This window comes from Populus alba, chromosome 2 (genome assembly GCF_005239225.2).
Source record: "Populus alba chromosome 2, ASM523922v2, whole genome shotgun sequence".
In the NCBI taxonomy this organism is placed as follows: Eukaryota; Viridiplantae; Streptophyta; class Magnoliopsida; order Malpighiales; family Salicaceae; genus Populus; species Populus alba.
In genome coordinates, this window is record NC_133285.1 from 11,110,655 (window position 1) to 11,127,499 (window position 16,845).

At 31.6% G+C, this 16,845-nt stretch overlaps 2 protein-coding genes across 4 annotated transcripts; both read right to left on the bottom strand.

The window, feature by feature from the left end:
• Positions 1 to 601: 601 nt before the first annotated feature.
• On the bottom strand, positions 602 to 2,942 carry LOC118044497 (protein RADIALIS-like 4). Of its 3 annotated transcripts, none has more exons than XR_004686795.2 (3): positions 2,728 to 2,942; positions 1,770 to 2,362; positions 602 to 837 (listed from the first exon to the last, which is right to left on the bottom strand). XR_004686795.2 is itself a non-coding variant. In XM_073407551.1 (2 exons), the coding sequence occupies exons 1-2, from the start codon at positions 2,057 to 2,059 to the stop codon at positions 810 to 812; spliced, it is 318 nt and encodes a 105-aa protein (XP_073263652.1). In that variant the 5' UTR covers positions 2,060 to 2,395; the 3' UTR covers positions 602 to 809. The 3 variants fall into 3 exon arrangements, 1 of the variants encoding a protein (XP_073263652.1); XR_004686796.2 differs by lacking the exon at positions 2,728 to 2,942 and adding an exon at positions 2,538 to 2,555; XM_073407551.1 differs by lacking the exon at positions 2,728 to 2,942 and having other exon boundaries at positions 1,770 to 2,395.
• Positions 2,943 to 7,323: 4,381 nt separating this feature from the next.
• LOC118044499 (peptide chain release factor 1, mitochondrial-like) lies at positions 7,324 to 10,644 on the bottom strand. Its single transcript, XM_073407556.1, is given in 9 exon segments — positions 7,324 to 7,784; positions 8,276 to 8,435; positions 8,723 to 8,799; positions 8,875 to 8,949; positions 9,138 to 9,216; positions 9,309 to 9,357; positions 9,499 to 9,682; positions 10,111 to 10,209; positions 10,495 to 10,644. Coding segments are annotated over 9 exon segments (1,221 nt in total). The 3' UTR covers positions 7,324 to 7,436.
• Positions 10,645 to 16,845: the final 6,201 nt, after the last annotated feature.

Here is a 16,845-nt window from a genome sequence, read left to right on the forward strand (position 1 = left end):
TAATCTGATGATCGTGATGTTGGTATCGTCTGATATATCGATTCCCCTCCTTGAAGAACATCAACTTGACAAAGCATCAATATTTTACTTTTTATTTCCTCAAAAGGATTGTAATTTCAAGTTTTGCCATGACTATGGCTTTGTTACAGAACAATTTTCATGCTCTCACAGTGTACTTTTGCTTCAACATAACATTGTGCTGCGACAAATGCAGGGATTTCAACCGTTCGCTTTCTTGGACCTTGTTCGTTCCCCTTGCAAATGGCTGTTTAATGTGCAGAGCACATTGTACTTTTCTGAATATTCATTTCACAAGCTCCTCTCTTTCTTCATAAACTAGACTTGGTGATAAACAAAAGTCGGTGTGGTGTAAGGAATCCTAACAACATTTCTGTAGTCAGACATCTTGATCACATTGTGCTGGTAAAGGAGCCTCAGGTGGTCAACATGAGACAAGTCCAAGATGGTTCTGGCCAGTTGTGGAAATCCTAAGCACTTAAACCATTGGTAATAAACAGTAAAAGAACAAGTGTGATGGTTGACTGTCGGGCCAAGACTTGGAATTCAAAAAAGGAAAAGGAAAGAAAATGAAAGGCAAAGATTGGAAGATTAAACACTTCTGATCCACACTTCATTGGCAACTTCTGATTTACAAAGGACAGATATATATTGTGCCTTACAAACTACGAACAAAGCTTAAGAATTGATACTCCAACCACCATCAATTATGTTCCTGACTTGCAATCTTCCTGAGCAGTAGCTCAACAGGAATAGTTCTGCTCTGATGAATTGTTTGCCAACCCTACCAATCAATCTATGTCCAGTCGTATCAGCAACCTGGAATACGAAGATATAGCAAAGTTCAGGAACAACAAAAGAAACAAGACATTTGAGCAAACTGTCATCTAACTGCCAAGGAGAATTTTTAACCTGTCTGAAATAAAATAAATCATGAAACCAGGCTGGCTCCAATCACTGGTACATTACATGCAGCCTATTCAAGCTAAAATGGTAAATCTATTGAGACAGAGACGTTGATTTACTTTGTGCTCTCCACGTTTAATTTTTTTATTACAAGTGATTTTACACCTAGTTTCCTTAAGGCTTGCCGTATGTTGAGTGTATGTTGACTGAGGAATAGTGGATTGCTACTCGCGACCAAGATCATACTGTATTGATCGTTTTCTTTAGACTGGAAATAAAAATGCATCAGCCAGAAATCACTGCATAATTAGACAGCGGAAAGGTATAAACCTGATGCATTTCTCGGGAGGAATTGGCTGGCCCTATTAGGACACTGTTATCTCAATGGCCTGAGAAAGATTTTGTCAAAGAAACCACAGCAAGGATGACAGGCAGACCAGAAAAATCCTCGTAGAAAAAAGTGGAAAGACCAAAAGATTTTCTGTGTTATCTGGCCCTTGATCGATCAGACTGGCAATATTGGATTCACATGGTTGACCAAACGATTAAATGAGTGTATCTGAAATTCTGAACGGAAATGATATAGAATTTTCAAGATAATAAATTGAATGCGTTTTAGTGACTTGAGAATCTGGAATGGATATGAAGATAAATACTTTTAGAAGAATTAAATGAAGCTGTTCTGGTTATCTACAGCGGGCATGGAGCATCATCAGATTAGAGCCAGAATATGTTAATGAAAACACTTCAACACGGACAAAAAGAAGAAGGAAGAAGAACCAGAATAGGAAAAGAAAATTTTTTAAAAGCAAATCCAATTCATCAATTAAAGGTTTAATACATACTTGTTATCTTCATCTGTCCAACATACAGATTGAGAGCAGTCAACTTGAACACAAGGCTGGGCTTCTCCAACAAGTGTGTGATCCAATTTACCAGACTCTATTCCCTGCAAATCCTCCAAGAGGATCACATAATGTTTTTGCACATCCTCTTCACTCTTCCTCCCTCCAACCATGGCTGCAACCACCTTCCATCTATCTGGGTCTTCTTCATCAACCACAGCCAAAGCCATCTCAAACAGCTTGTTTTCTTCCCAGCTCCACCCATACAAAACTTTTGGTAAATCATCCATGTCACTCGAACACAAGTGGCCGAACCAAAACAAAACAATCACCCTTTGAGTTCTGCTCACTTCTGACACCTGCTTAGATTTTTTCAGAAAACAAGGAAGACCCGGTTGGTCATTCACATTATAGTATTCATCGAAAGAAGCTTGACAGAATCATGTCTGGTAGTTTGTTTGATTCTGTTTCAGATTCCAACTCCCCCTCAGTTCTTAGGGCTGTGTCATTTATTGCTTGTTATAAACCGCAACAGCTTCTCCTTTTGTTTTGTTTGAGGAAGGGATCTGTATTTGTGTCACAGACAATTGGCCCTGCGAAGTCAAGGTCCATGCGTCAGCCATATTTAAAACAAAGAGTGATAAACTCAACATGGATTACAAGAAAATAATATCAATCCTTCCGGTCCAAATCAGGAAACCAATAATCAGAAGGGACAAAGCGTGACACATCATCAACCATTCTCAGAAATAGAATCTGATTAATTACTTTTATTTTACTTTGGAATCCGATTGTTGTTAGATCCGGAACTACAGGCATCACAAGAAACTCTCTCTCTCCCCCCCCCCCTCTCTCAATCATTCAATTTGATATCAAATTCACTAACCAATAGTGGAAATGGACAGGCAGATTTCATCTTAAGCCAATCAGAACATGTTCACATGATCCAAATTTCTACCTTGCAAGTAACGAAAGAGACTTTTGTGGCTTGGATTGCATATTAGCTGGGGTTTTTTCTACATCTCCAAGCATTCACAATCGGTCATTTTCATGGACTTTTTTATGTGGGAAGAAAGAAATGGTAGCTGGCTGTTAAAGAATTGAATTAACGAGTAAAAAGGAAATGATATCTTTATTTATTCTTTGAATGGAACCGGCGGTGAGTAGAAAACCAATCCAGACCTCTTCTACGTCTCTCTCTCTCTCTCTCTCTCTCTCATTATGGTTCTTAGAATGAGGAAGCCTTTATATGATAGGTATGTTCACTTGTCTCCTTCAGTCCTAACAGTTTTGGACCCAAGGGATTCCACCAAATCCGTGGTCTTTGCTTCCAAGTTTCTATTGTATTACTCTGCGCTCATTTTTTTTAATATAAAAAGATATCTGTATCCTACTAACATATTCTCTAGTAGAATTAAATATAAATGATATGGGAGCTGATTTATATAATTTGATTAACCTAATGAGTCTAAAAATAATTTGGAAAATTGTTAAAAATATAGTTTAATTAAAAAAAAATTAAGATGACATGTTTTAAAAAACATATTGAGACGAAAGCATATTAGATTGATCCGGCTTCATCTGTTAAATACACAACTCGTATCATGAGACTGAAATAACCCTATAGTTAACAAATCAAAACAAAATATAAAACTTTATTCTCAATTAAACCAATATTAAAGGTTAAAATTAAAAAATTTAACTCAATTAAAAAAAGAGACCATACAAACAAACAACTTGAATTAACCTATCAAATCTACAAACCGGACCATATGATAGGGATAAACTTCATAGAAAGCAAATGAAAACAAATTCTGAAACTCAATTATCAATCAATTCAATGTTGAAGGACGTATTATTTTTTTTAAAAAAAATATCAATTAAAAAAACAAGATAAAAACCCAAGTCAATACGGGTTAACCAGTCAAACTTGTGATCCAGGTCATGAGACTAGGATGATTTCATAGGAAGCAAAAAAAAAAAATTACGAAGCTTAATTCTAAATCAACCAAACGTTAAAGGATGAAATTGAGAAAAAAAAATTAAAATAAAAAAACCTTATTTAACCTGTGAATCAGGATAAGAAATCTCAATGTTAAAGGATGAAATAAAAAAAATGACCCACGTCAACCTGGGTTAACTCGTCAAACTAATAACCTAAGTCAACTAAATAATCTTTATCAAAAGCAAAACGAAAAAAAAAATATGAAGCCTAGTTCTAAACTCGCAACCAAGGTTATGAGACTGTCATAACATATAAAAAGTAAATCAAAACAAATTATAAATGTCAATTTTTAATAAACTCATTATTAAAGGTTAAAATTGAAAAAACAGTTCAATATAAAAACAAGACACAATAAAACGATCCTAGTTTACATGGGTTAACCCACAAAACACGTAACTCAAGTCATATGATCGAGATAACCTTATAAAAAGTAAACCAAAATAAAACATGAAACTTAATTTATAATCAGTTCGATGCTGAAAGATAAAATTGAAAAAAATACCAATTAAAAAAAGACAAAAACAATATACTACCTGAGTTATGAGATTGAGATAACCTAATAAAAAGTAAACCAAAATAAATCATGAAGTCTAATTCTCAATCACTTAATGTTGAAGAATGAAATTGAAAAAAAAAATCAATTAAAAAAATACAAAAAAAAAAAAAACTTAAGTCAACTGAGTTAACCCGCCAAACTCATGACACGTGTTATGAGATTAAGCTAACCACGTTTAAAGCAAACCACTATAAATCATGAATCTTAATTTTCAATAAACTAAATGTTGAAGTATAAAATTAAAAAAATATATATAGATTAAAAAAAAACCCAAAACAAAATACATACTATTGAAATGAATAATGATGTATGACATGTTGAATAGTAAAATCACCATTTCTTTTAGTTTATAGTATTTAACAAAAACATGTAGGTTGTGGAAGAAATATTATAACTATAGACACAAAACACTGTGGATTGTAACAATGATTTGACAATTTTACCCTTCATCAAATCAACTTAAAAGGCTAAGCTTATGGGTAAAATGGACTTTCTTATAGGATCCATTTGTCATTAATGTTTTAATTGAAGGTACAAAGGTCTTTTTATGTTTTTTAGAATAGTAAAATACATCCATTGCCTTTAAAGACAAAAATCAGATAATTGGTTGTTAGGGTTTTTTTTTTAAGATTTCAATTATTTTCATATAGGTTCAATTACTAACTTACCCTTAGAATAAAAAAAAGGGCTTACTTTGGGGGTATTTTTAGATTTTCATGTTGGTTTTTGCATTATAAGAAAATTAATACAGGGGTAAATTGGTATTTTGCATTAATTAAAAATTATTAAATTTTAAAATCTATCTTACGTTTGCTAGTGACGCAGAAGCTCGTGGAATGGTCTTGTCATGCTTAGATGATGTGTGCGACGTCCTATGACGATGAAAAATTATCTTCCATCATGTCATTAGATTCTTTTCAACGTCTTCTTCCTCTAATAACGACTCGTGTTTAGTTTTTTTTGACGGATTGTTGTCAGAGATGTTTTTTGTTTTGCTTTTTTTCTCTCTCCTCTCTTGAAATTCACACTTGACAATTAAAATTACAGGATAATTCCCTAAGTTGGGGATATTTAATATCAATCCTCATTCTTTCGATTTGTTATTTTTATCCTTAGCATTTTTGTAAGTTTTTGTTTTATTTTTTAATTTTATCCTTTTAGATTTTTCATTTTTTATTTTCTCATATTTGTTCCTGGTTCTTTTTTTTCTTTTCATTTTTCTATTATCTCTTTTATAAACTTTCAATTGTTTCCAATTCCATCCTTTAATCAAAATATTTAGTTTGTTATTTTTTAAAAAATCTAGTCCTTATTTTTGGGTGGTTTCTTTTTTAATTCTTTTGTAAAATTAATTTTTCTTTTAAATTTAGCCCTACAATTCAAAATTATCAACCCTCTAGTTTTTTATTTTAAAAAAATTAATCTTCATTCTTCTGAATATTATTTTATATTTTTAATTTTTTTGTGATTAAATGGTTTTTTTTCTCAGGGTTTTTTATGGTTTTACTTGTTTATATTTTTATAAGATTATACCGATCTCATAACATGACATATGAGTTTAGCGGATTAATCTAGGTAGACTCGCCCCTCCCCCCGTTTTTTTTTTCTTTTAGTTACTTTTTTTCTTTGGAATCCTTTTGTATTATTGATTTTTTTTTATTTTATTTTTTAATATTTATTTTTTTGAGAATTAGTCTTCATGATTTTTTCTATTTGACACTTCTAATCAAATGGTTTTTTGCACGGGTTTCATAAGCTAACAAGTGTTGGCATCGAGTTTTTTTTTTTTGGACTTGTTTTTTTTCTCATCTCATATTTTGACATTGGTTTTTTTTTTTTTTTTGTCTAAATTGGATTTCATGATTTTCTTGATTTTTTTTCTTTCAAGTTATTCTGATCTTATAACCTTGACTCTTGATTTTGATAGGTTAAACCAAGCAAGCTCGGGTATTTTTTTGGTTTATAATTGTTATTTTTATTCCTTTATGTGTTATGTTTTATATTTTTATATTTTTATTTTTTAACATATAATTTGTTGAGGATTGAGTTTCAAGGTTTTTCTATTTAGTTACTTTTGATCAAATTACTCTGGTATGAGCTTAATAGGTTAACAAGGATTATGATCTCTTTTTTTTTGCTTATTTTTTTTTATATATAATTCAATATTGCTTTTTTTTTTTTTTCTCTTCTCTAAAACGCTCCCGTGTTAATTTAACATCATTTTTTAAAGGAGCACAGAGCATATAGCTAGTGATATAATATCCCATCATCTTTTCCGTAGGAGGCACATAGTTGTGTTTCTTAATCAAAAGAATTATATGGATAAGACATGTGAAATATCACAACTATGACTAAGAATCCCTTTAATTTTCTTACTTATCTAGATCTGGATTGGCTAACTTTGCGAGAAGTGTTGAAATCGACCAAAACAGGTTCGAGAAAATGTGTCCCCCCGGGCCCCACTTGCTTGGCAGTTTCATCCCCATGGGTTTAGCCTTTGGTTTTCTTCCTTCGAGGCAAAACCATAACTAATCATGATTTTTAATCCGCTAATGTCTTGGAGTCGATGGCTGGATAAGATTCATCGATTTTATCAACCACTTGCCTGTGTGGGGCTGCGCTCTTCTCACATTCCCTCTCCTGGATGAGAGGAGAGGATGGCCATTAGCGGTGTCTCTCTCCTTAAAACAAGTAGGCTGGTGGGGTAAAGATTATCGCCTGGAGATCATGAATACTGCTCACATGATTAGCGGCATTGATTGGACTTGTTGATTTCAAGGGTTGCAAGGGAGAAAGAAATTAATTTCTGTCAACAACTGCGCTCCCATCATGTTACAGACAATCTTTCATCCATCTCAATGCTGACAATGAAACCCCACATGAACTCTTCAGAAATCGAAAAACCTAGAAGAAGGAGATAATGATACTGAAATTAGTCATGGACTAGGTAGGACAAAGTCCACAGGAATGGCGGCAGGATTTACTGTCCGTAATTCAGACAGAAACTGTAATGACCTGTTTTTTTTTATTAAGAAAATAAATCATGATACATGACGTGGTTGTGCTATTGGTGATGTCTACTCTGAAAGATATCACGAGTTTCTAGCTACATATAACGGCCTGTGAAAAGATCCATTTCCTGCTGTAGAAGAAAAGCATCAATGAAGACATCCAGACTCTCGCCCTGCATCACATCATTAATTGCATGATTAGTGATGCCAGAACGATGATCAGTGACATCCCCTTGAGGAAAGTGGATGTTCAGATGCCTTCGGATCTGTCTCTGCTGCCAATCTGTTCAAGAACACATAAGAGCTCCAAATCATTTTGGGAAAAAGGAAAGACAAGTAATGCTTGCTCGCTCTGAACGCAGTCTTGATCGACTCATTTGAATACTTGACCGTTCCATTTCATACAGCTTTGCACATTGCACCTTAAGGGCTTTTGATTTATTCTACCAAGAATCATAAAGAGAAAGATTGCATCAGCAAACCATTGAGGAGATGGAATTCATATGCTCGTGGCTCGACATGGAAAGGAAGCAGAAATAAACAAATCATAATTAAAGGCACTGCTACTATTAGCAATTTAGTGTGTGATTTGCAATACATGCAACCCAGAATTCATCGTTCCAATGGGACCTGGATAACAAAATTTCAAAGGCAGAAATTGACATTAGAGTGTGTTTGAAAATGCTACATGGCTATTAATGTTTTAATGCTCAAAAAATCCATTTGAATGTTATTTGCGGTTCAATCACGAGATCTTCTACTCTGCTATTCAATCAATTACCGTTAGTTTCAATAAGAATCTACTTTTAAACTAGGGAAATATGTCTGCAATCGTAAGAAAAGATTATCTCAAATAAATGAAAAGAGAGGCCAGTAGCGACCAAAGATCCCAAACACTCAGAAGCCAAAATTGTAATTGACGAGAATCCTTTACCATATGCTGGGATCGTTCATCTTGTATGGAAACAGTTTTCCTGGTCGGAAGATGAGTTATTCTAACAGCACTGTTGGTGGTATTTGCATGCTGGACACCAGAACCACCAGACCTGTAAGCGTCAATTCTCAATTCTTCATTCCTTAATTGAACGTCTACTGGCAGAAGCCCCAAATACAGCAAATCAAAACAAGTTCCAAAATCCAATCATATTGGAACTGAAACATCAAAAGGGGTCATCCGAGGAGAGCAGAAATGAGATGTATTGATACTTCCAAATACTATAATGACCAAAGAGCATGAATTGCCAGTTATAGAGGACAGCGTGATGATGCACGTTGCTATTCATTATAAATGCTTAGAGACTAACACAAAACCCTCAAGTGATGAATTTTCAGAATCTTCCTGATAACATATTTCTGGATATCATTTACAGAGTTTAGCATCTCATCAGCTTGAGGAAGGATAGCAAATGACACAGCACTCATGTGAACACACCCCGACTTCTCTGTCACTGGAACACACTGCCAAAAGCAAATCATCAGTCATTTCTGTTAGAAGTCGTGCATGGTTTTTATTGGACATGATAGTGATGAGACCTGAACTCTGTGAATTCCACTCTCAAATTTGAGTTTCCAAAAAACATCAGCTCCTGAGATTGCCGCACTAGCTTCCTGTCAAAGAGAACTGGAAGTTAGGTATCTGTCACACAATCACAAGATGAACTCCCCATACAATATCTGGACTTAGAATGCAAAGCTGAGACCAAACTCCTCCATAGACAAAGAATTAGAGAACACTGGTTTAAGATGGACCAGACGGAAGATTAATTAAAATCATTCAACAAAAGATGGAAGCATACCTTGTATCCTTTCAAATCAGACTCCATTATATCAACCGCTTCAAATTTCCAGCCATTCTTCTGCGAGAATCTCTCATACCTGTTATAGTTTAAAAAGGTCTGTATTCTCAAAAGCAGACTTGGGAGCAGAATTGTAAATAGTTGAGACAATAACATGTTTCAACAAATTACATCTTGAATATATCCATCGCAAATAAAGAAGCCTCTTCCCCTCCAGTTCCTAATCAAAACTTTTTTTTGTCCAATTCATTATAGAGGGCGGAATCCATTAAAAAAGCTTCATGGTTTTGTGTTCTGACAACAAAACCATAGGTGCAAAATGAAATTTCATTTCTGATGCTATGTATAGACGTATTATTACCTGCTCCCACCTCCAAAATGCAGTCCCTCTCATCAGCATCATCCTTGGGAAGTAATGACTTCAGCAACAAATTCTGCAGTCTTTTCTTTTCTTCTATGGCTCGAATCAATTCCTCGTTTGCCATATCAAGCATGTCTTTATCTTCTGGGCATTCAGCCATCATCGATCTCAGACCATCAATCTCCTAGAAAGTGAAAAAAGCAAACCCCATACACTGCCCCTTCCCTCAAAGTAACCAGTAAATCACGTTCGAAGCAAGTATTTGCTGTTGTTAAATTAACTGCTACTAATTAGAATACCCTTTGTTTTTTTCCTTCCCCTGAAGTTTAGTCGAGATATAAAGGTATATGCAATGACTGGCATCTTTTATTGAGTAGTTTGGTTAAAGAGTTTACTTAAATTGAGAAACATTGCAAAAGCATGCCATTTTGGAACTTGGCACTCTAATGGCTGAAACTTCAACCGACACCCTCGTCGACAATTAAAATGGTGTTCCTTGAAACACAAGACAATATTATTAGAGTATGGCATGTTTGCTTCCTCTAGTTACTGATGAAAGCCGAAAGCCGATCATGCATTTCCTCTTAAATGTGTTCCTAACAAAAACAGTACCTTCTGTTTGGTCCTGAGGTATGTTATAAGATCCATGGAGCCCCTGAGTTTCCGGAGCTCTTTATTCGCCCTTGAAAATTCAGTAGGTGAGGCTTCTGGCTGTCTTCAATCAAAATACAAAGGGAGCGGAGAGGAGACATCATTCGAGAATAACAAAATACGATTTTCTTCTGTACAAAAAAAAAACATAAATTAAATTATCTGGTTAATGAAATTCACAAGACAAGCACTCCTTTGTGATAGTCTTTGTTCCATTATTCTAATTAGGTTCGAAGATAACTTTGGTTGCGATTTTTGCTGCCATTGAACCCAAAAAAAAAAAACAATGGTAAAAAATGAAATTAAATAAAAAAAAAGAGAGAGAAGAGAAGAGAAAGGAAGGACCAGTAAAGTAAGGGCGAGAAGGTTGGGCAACTTCAGATTGGAGAAGAAAGGATGGTCGGTTCCTCCGCCCAGATTGAATGAGCTGCTGCTGCTGCTTGAGCAGATTCGAACACCATTAAACCCTCCTCCTCCTCCATGTATTCTTCTCATTTTGTACTAGTTGTGACTGATGGGTCCTTCTTTCTATGGCAAGAGAAGGTGAAATGGGGTGAGTGAGTGATGCAGTCTGTCTCGCCTTCATTAGTCGCAAAGGAAAGGAAAAATCGTGGCCTTGATTATGAGGGGTAATTTGGTCTTTTTAATGACTAGTTAGTCATTAAAAAATGATTTGAGACTATCCAAGTCTTTTTCAAATTTTTTACACAATAAAATTATGTTTCCACCGCTCTAAGTCAGTAAATTTTAGAATTTTTAACCAATAATTTTTTTCATCTTTTCACAAACTTTAAAACAATAAAAATATTTATTTGCCTTTAAAGTAAAAAAAAAAAAAGAAGCCAGAGTTGTTGATCAAAAATTTTCTTGATTTTTTCCCTTCTCAGACTATAATATAAAAATTCTTAACCCTTGGAAATGACAAAACATAAAGTTTGTATTTAGGGGTGTTTTTTTTTCTTTTCACACGAGTTTATTTTTAATTTTCAATGTTATTAGGGGTGTTGTACTTTTTATATTGACTTTTTATTTTTTATTTTATTTTAAAAAGTCATTGGCATATGCAACATCACCATATAGTCAAACCTGGCCTTCCACCTTGTCCTTGAAAGTGTAATCACGTCCACTTTCTCTTGGTGTGGTTAGTGATGGCAGATGATGAGTTATTTGTTGCCGATGGTTGTTTTTTTTTTTTTTTTTTCTCTCTCTCTTTCATAAAAAAGTGCACGTCTATTCTCTTTTCTTTTCTTTTTTCAAGTTCAATCCTTGTTTTTTTTATGGCTTATTTTGGTTCTTAACACTTTTAAAAAAAAAATTATATTTTCAATTTAGTCCTTAAATTACAATTTGTATTTTTTTTTTCAATTCGCTCTTTATTCTTTTAATTTCTGATTTTTTTTCCTTGGTTTTTTTTTAAATTTTTATTGGTTTTTAATTTCATTTTTCAATCAAAGTTTATGTTATTTTTATTTTTTTCAATTTAGCCCTCATTCTTTTGATTTCTTTTTCCTTTTATTAAAAAAATTTTTCTTTTCAAATTTGACCCTCCAAATTAAATTTTTTTTATGCCCTTTAATTTATTTTTTATTTTAATTTTTACCCTCATTCTTGTAATTATAATTTTTTATGTGATTATTTTATTTCTTGGTTTTATGCTTTGGTGTTTGATTTGTTAGGAATTGGGCTTTGTAATTTTTTCATTTGACATGTTTCTGATCTAATAACACGGGTCACGAGTTTTAAGAGTTAAATAGATACGTGACCCGCATTTTGCTGCGGGTCAAATATTTTTATTTTTTTATAAAAAACTAGATATACAGGTTTTTTCAATGCATTTTTATAGTTCAAAAAATGTAACAAATCAAAAAGTTTGTGCACACATATAATCAAATAAACTAAGAATTATGTGTGCTAATAAATAAATAAAAATTCATTAATGATACCCAAAAAAAAAACTTGAAAAACTGAGATATAGATGTATCTCAAAATATTTAATGTTGAAAAATAGAATATTAAATTGATTGAATAAAAAAAAAGGAATAATATGTAAGGCTACACATATTAAAAATATCATCAAAAAATAAATATTTTTTATTTTCAAACACATAGTTTATCTATATAAAAGATTAAAAAAAAAAAAAACTATAGATGAACTAGAAAAACCTCTTCGTAAATTAAACGCATGACAAAAAAATCAATATTATTTAAAAGATTCCCTCTGAACAAAATTAAAGAAATAAGGTTTTGTCTATTCTTTTTGTTTTAATTTTTAACTGATCACGTCACTTTATTTCTTTTCAATCTCATTTTTTAAAATTATATATTCATAATAACCATGCCAAACCCAAGCGCTCTGGGTATGACAACCATGTCGAACCTAAGCGCCTTGGGGCTAACAGTCGTGCCGAACCCAAACCAACAACAGATGACGTGTCATGTGTTGAGATAGATAACGTATCGCTTGTTTTGCCTAGATTTTCGGGCACTATGATAGATAAAAAAATCGGAGCCTTATGCTCTTTTTGACCCAAAAACCTGTTTTGCAATCTATTTTTCACTCAAAACAGCTATAAAACACCCTAGAAGCAATGACAAACCCAGTCATGCCCTCAAAAAACCACCTCCAAAAACCGAACTCAATCAGAAACCAAAAATCAATCCAGACTCAAATCTATTTTTTCACGAACTTTTAAGGTATAAAAACACCTAATATAAACTCCCTGAATCAAATGGAACAATTTGACATAAAAATCCCTCATTTTTGTGATCTAAATCAGTGCCAACAACAAGTTTCTCTATCTACCACCGGAATCCAGCAACCCATTTTTCAATCGGGAACCAAAAAATAACAAAAATGAACCTCCATACCAAAATGGAATTGGAACAATTTCGAGGGACCATAATTGTATAATTTGCATGATTGTTTAAATTGGAGGACAAAAGTTGATGTTTTCAAAAACTATGGTATGTCACTTATGTTTGCTGTATTTTTCATTTTGGTCCCCCATCTTCGAATCCCACCCTTTCATAAGAATTTGCAATCAATTGCTCCTTAAATAGGACTTGATCGCCTAAAAACAAAGTTTGAGGACCAAATTAAAAAAAAAAATTTGCACTGTGAAAAAATATACAGTGAACATCCCATGCATTTTAGTATACAAGTAATATGGTTAGGGATCCTTTTTTCCCTCATTTTTTTTTACGATTTTATCATTTCACATTATTTTTTTTTTTAAAAAAATAGTTTTGTGGTTATCTTTAATTTATTTTTTTACTAGTTTATATCTCAGTCTTATAACCTTAGCCACGAGTTTTGCAAGCTTTTTTTTGGATAAAGATTTTTTTAAAAAATGATTTTTACTCAATTTTTGAAGAGTTTTTATTATTATTTTATACAAATAAGCTTTATTTTATATAAAAATAGTTATTTTGAAATAATATTTCTAATATGTATGGTATTGCATAACATTTCCTTTTATTTTATTCACTCGGTTATATATATATATATATATATAATTTTAATAAACAAATTCAGTTGAAACAAGAAAGTAAAAAAAATAAAAAAAAAATACAATTACCTTCTAATAATCTTTTAATGACTAGTGTGCCATTGAAAAAGATTAAATTGCCCCCAACACCAAGGCTTCCATTTTTTCAACTGAAGAGAAAAACAATAACTTCGCTGTAGTGATTCATAATAATCTATTTCTAGTACTACAATGAAAAACTCACTCCCTACATATTTTTTTTTTATTAATTACTAAGAATAGTAGACAAAAATAATAATAAATTATCATTCTCTAGATAGACAACATGTGTTATGTTTTAGGTTAAGTTAACTTTTTGCCAACGTAAAAAAGAACATTAATGTGCAATCAACATCTTAAAAGGAATAAGAAAAATCTAAGAATTTGAAAGTTGAAAGAGGTCATTTGTGCAATCATAGCAATGACCCGGAAAACAACCAAAACAAAACACTATTAAGCGAGCATCTCATGCTTACACTCACATAATTAATTTAATTTAATTTAAAAATAATATTCATTTAAAAAAAAGCTAGATTCAATAAAGGGAGAAAAAAATTCAAGTTAACCCTTGTTACTTTCAAAAAAAATAGAAAAATCCCATATAAAGCAAATAAAAAAAAAACAAAATGTTGGTGGATGGGAAAAAAAAAAAAAGCTTTAAAAGAGGAGAAAAGAAAAAAGCCAAACAAGCTTGGGTTAAACTTGTAAACTTGAGTTAATCTCTCAGACTCGTAACCTGTTAAATTATATATCTAGGCTCAATCAAAAAGCTCAACACCTGCCCAATTAAATGCTAAAGGTTGAAATCAATAAATTTAATTTGATTAAAAAATAAAATTCCTTTTAAAAAACTAAATTAATAAAGACAAAAAAATTCCACATAAATTGAATAAAAAGAATGATGGACGATGGAATCATAAAAAATAAGCTTAAAAAAAACTAAACAAGCTTGAACGAACCTTGTAAGCCTGTGTTAAACCCTCAAACCTACAATCTGTTAAATTCTCGATCTAAGCTCAACCCAGAATAATGAAATGTTGGAAAACGAAATGAATTAATTTAAAAAAAAAAATTATTTTTTTAAAAAGATAAACTTAACAAAGACAAAAAAAAAAAAAAAAACCCTCATGGCAACCCGTGTTATTTTTTAAAACGATTGAAAAATAACATAGAAAGTGAGAAAAAAACAGCAACATGTTGTAGGATAAAACAAAAAAAAATAGTGAAGATAAAAAAAATCCAAGCAAGTTCGGGTAAATCTTGTAAACCCGAATTAATCTCTCAAGTCCACAATTCATTAAATTCTAGACCACAGGCTCATCCAATAAGCCAAACAACCAGCCAATTAAATGTTATGGAGGATTAAATCAACTAATTTAATTTAATAAAAAAACTAAATTTAACAAAGATAAAAAAAAAAACCAGGCAAATAGTTTTATTTTGAAAAAAACTAAAAATGCCATAGAAAGTGAATAAAAAATTAACGAAATGCTAGAGGAAGAAAAAAAAACTTAAAAAAGAGAAAAAAAAAAATCGTAGGAGCTCGAGTGAACTTCGTAAACTAGAGTTAATCTCTTAAAGCCACAATATGTTAAATTCTAGATCTGGGCTCAACTAAGAAGCTAAAAACTTGGCAAATTAAATGTTGTAGGATGAAACAATTAAAAAATCAATCTAAAAAAATAGCAACAAAAAAAAAGGATTAGATTTGATAGGAAAAAACTCAAGAATGATGAAATTGTTAAAAAAAAAAAATTCAAAAACCACTCAAATAAAACAAATTGTAATAAAAAGAAATGATAACCAAATATAATAGGGAAAAAAAAATCTATAGGGGATGAAATTAAAAAAAAATCTTTAATTTCATAAATTATTCTGAATAAAAAATTGTAATTTAGAGAATAGGAACCAAATGTTAAGGTTAGTAGAGGGCTGACTTGATTTTTGGAAGGCTAACAGGAAATTCAAGTAGAAGAGAGAGAAAAAAAAAAAGAACAAAAGGTCAAATGCGCCAAATAGATAACAATTATGCCACACACGCTGCTTGTATATGAAGAGGATGCTGAGACAAATCATTCGTTGCCTTGAAAGCAAGTTTTTTGCCCATTACACTATGCTGCATTTGCCTCCAATTCCAACAAGTACCACTAACTAATATCTATTTTTGTTTTTAAGAAAAATAATTTATTTATTAAATTACTCTACCATCTTTAATAACATTCAATAACTATAAAATAACCAAATATAAAAAGTTGAAAGAAACTCTAAATCAAATGTATGTTTTTTTTAAAAAGATTCAAAGTGCAATGAAGTGACTTAACTCTTTTAAAACTAAGTCAAAGATGGTTAAAAAAAAAAAAAAAACCCTTACCCAATTTTAATGTTTTATTGCTTAATGGTAATCAAGTAATTACACACAGCAATAAAAAATATAAAAAAACTATTTTATCCAATCTATTCTTGTAATAACTAATGGTTCCCATTAAAAAAAACCTTTCTACCCCTGATAGGAAGTCAAATGAGTTTGATTTACAAGAAAAAAATAATAATTTTACTATATAAATTCATATTAAAATACGAGTGTAGACAATAAATTCCTAAGTTCTTTTAACTCTTGATATAATTACATTAATATAAGAAACTAGGCTTAGCCAGACCTTTATTCAACTCAATGTAATTCGTTTTTTTTTTATTGTTTGATTGGACTTTGGCTTTTATTCTCATAAGTAATAATCCAAAAAAAAAAAAAAAAGTTACAGTCACATTCAATATATTTTATTTAATTTCCAATTTTAATAATTTAAATTTAATTTAATAAATTAACTAAACTCAGAATGCTCGAGTTATTTATCAAATAACCAAGCCAAACTCAAGTCGAGTTTAAACTGCATCTTATTTAAAATATATCACGCTCACCTATCATTATGAACACAAATAAAAATTTTAGCTTTCTTAAAATTAATAAAAACTTAAATGCATCAAAATTCAGCCTAACACGAACTATATATAAGTTCACACACACACACACACACACACACACACACAGACATATATAATTAATCTATGAAAATAAATCTTGTAATAGTAATTTAATTAAGCTAACAAAAAAAAAACCTTATTATAACAGATGGCAGGTATTCAATTTTGAATAATTATAACATGAAAATAA

Bases quoted from the DNA above. Each gene is read 5' to 3' on its own strand.
- LOC118044497 (XM_073407551.1), bottom strand. From the start codon at position 2,059: ATGGATGATTTACCAAAAGTTTTGTATGGGTGGAGCTGGGAAGAAAAC. The intron at 838-1,769 runs GTATGTATTAAA...TTCGTATTCCAG, and splicing joins TGGACAGATGAAGATAACAA to GTTGCTGATACGACTGGACA.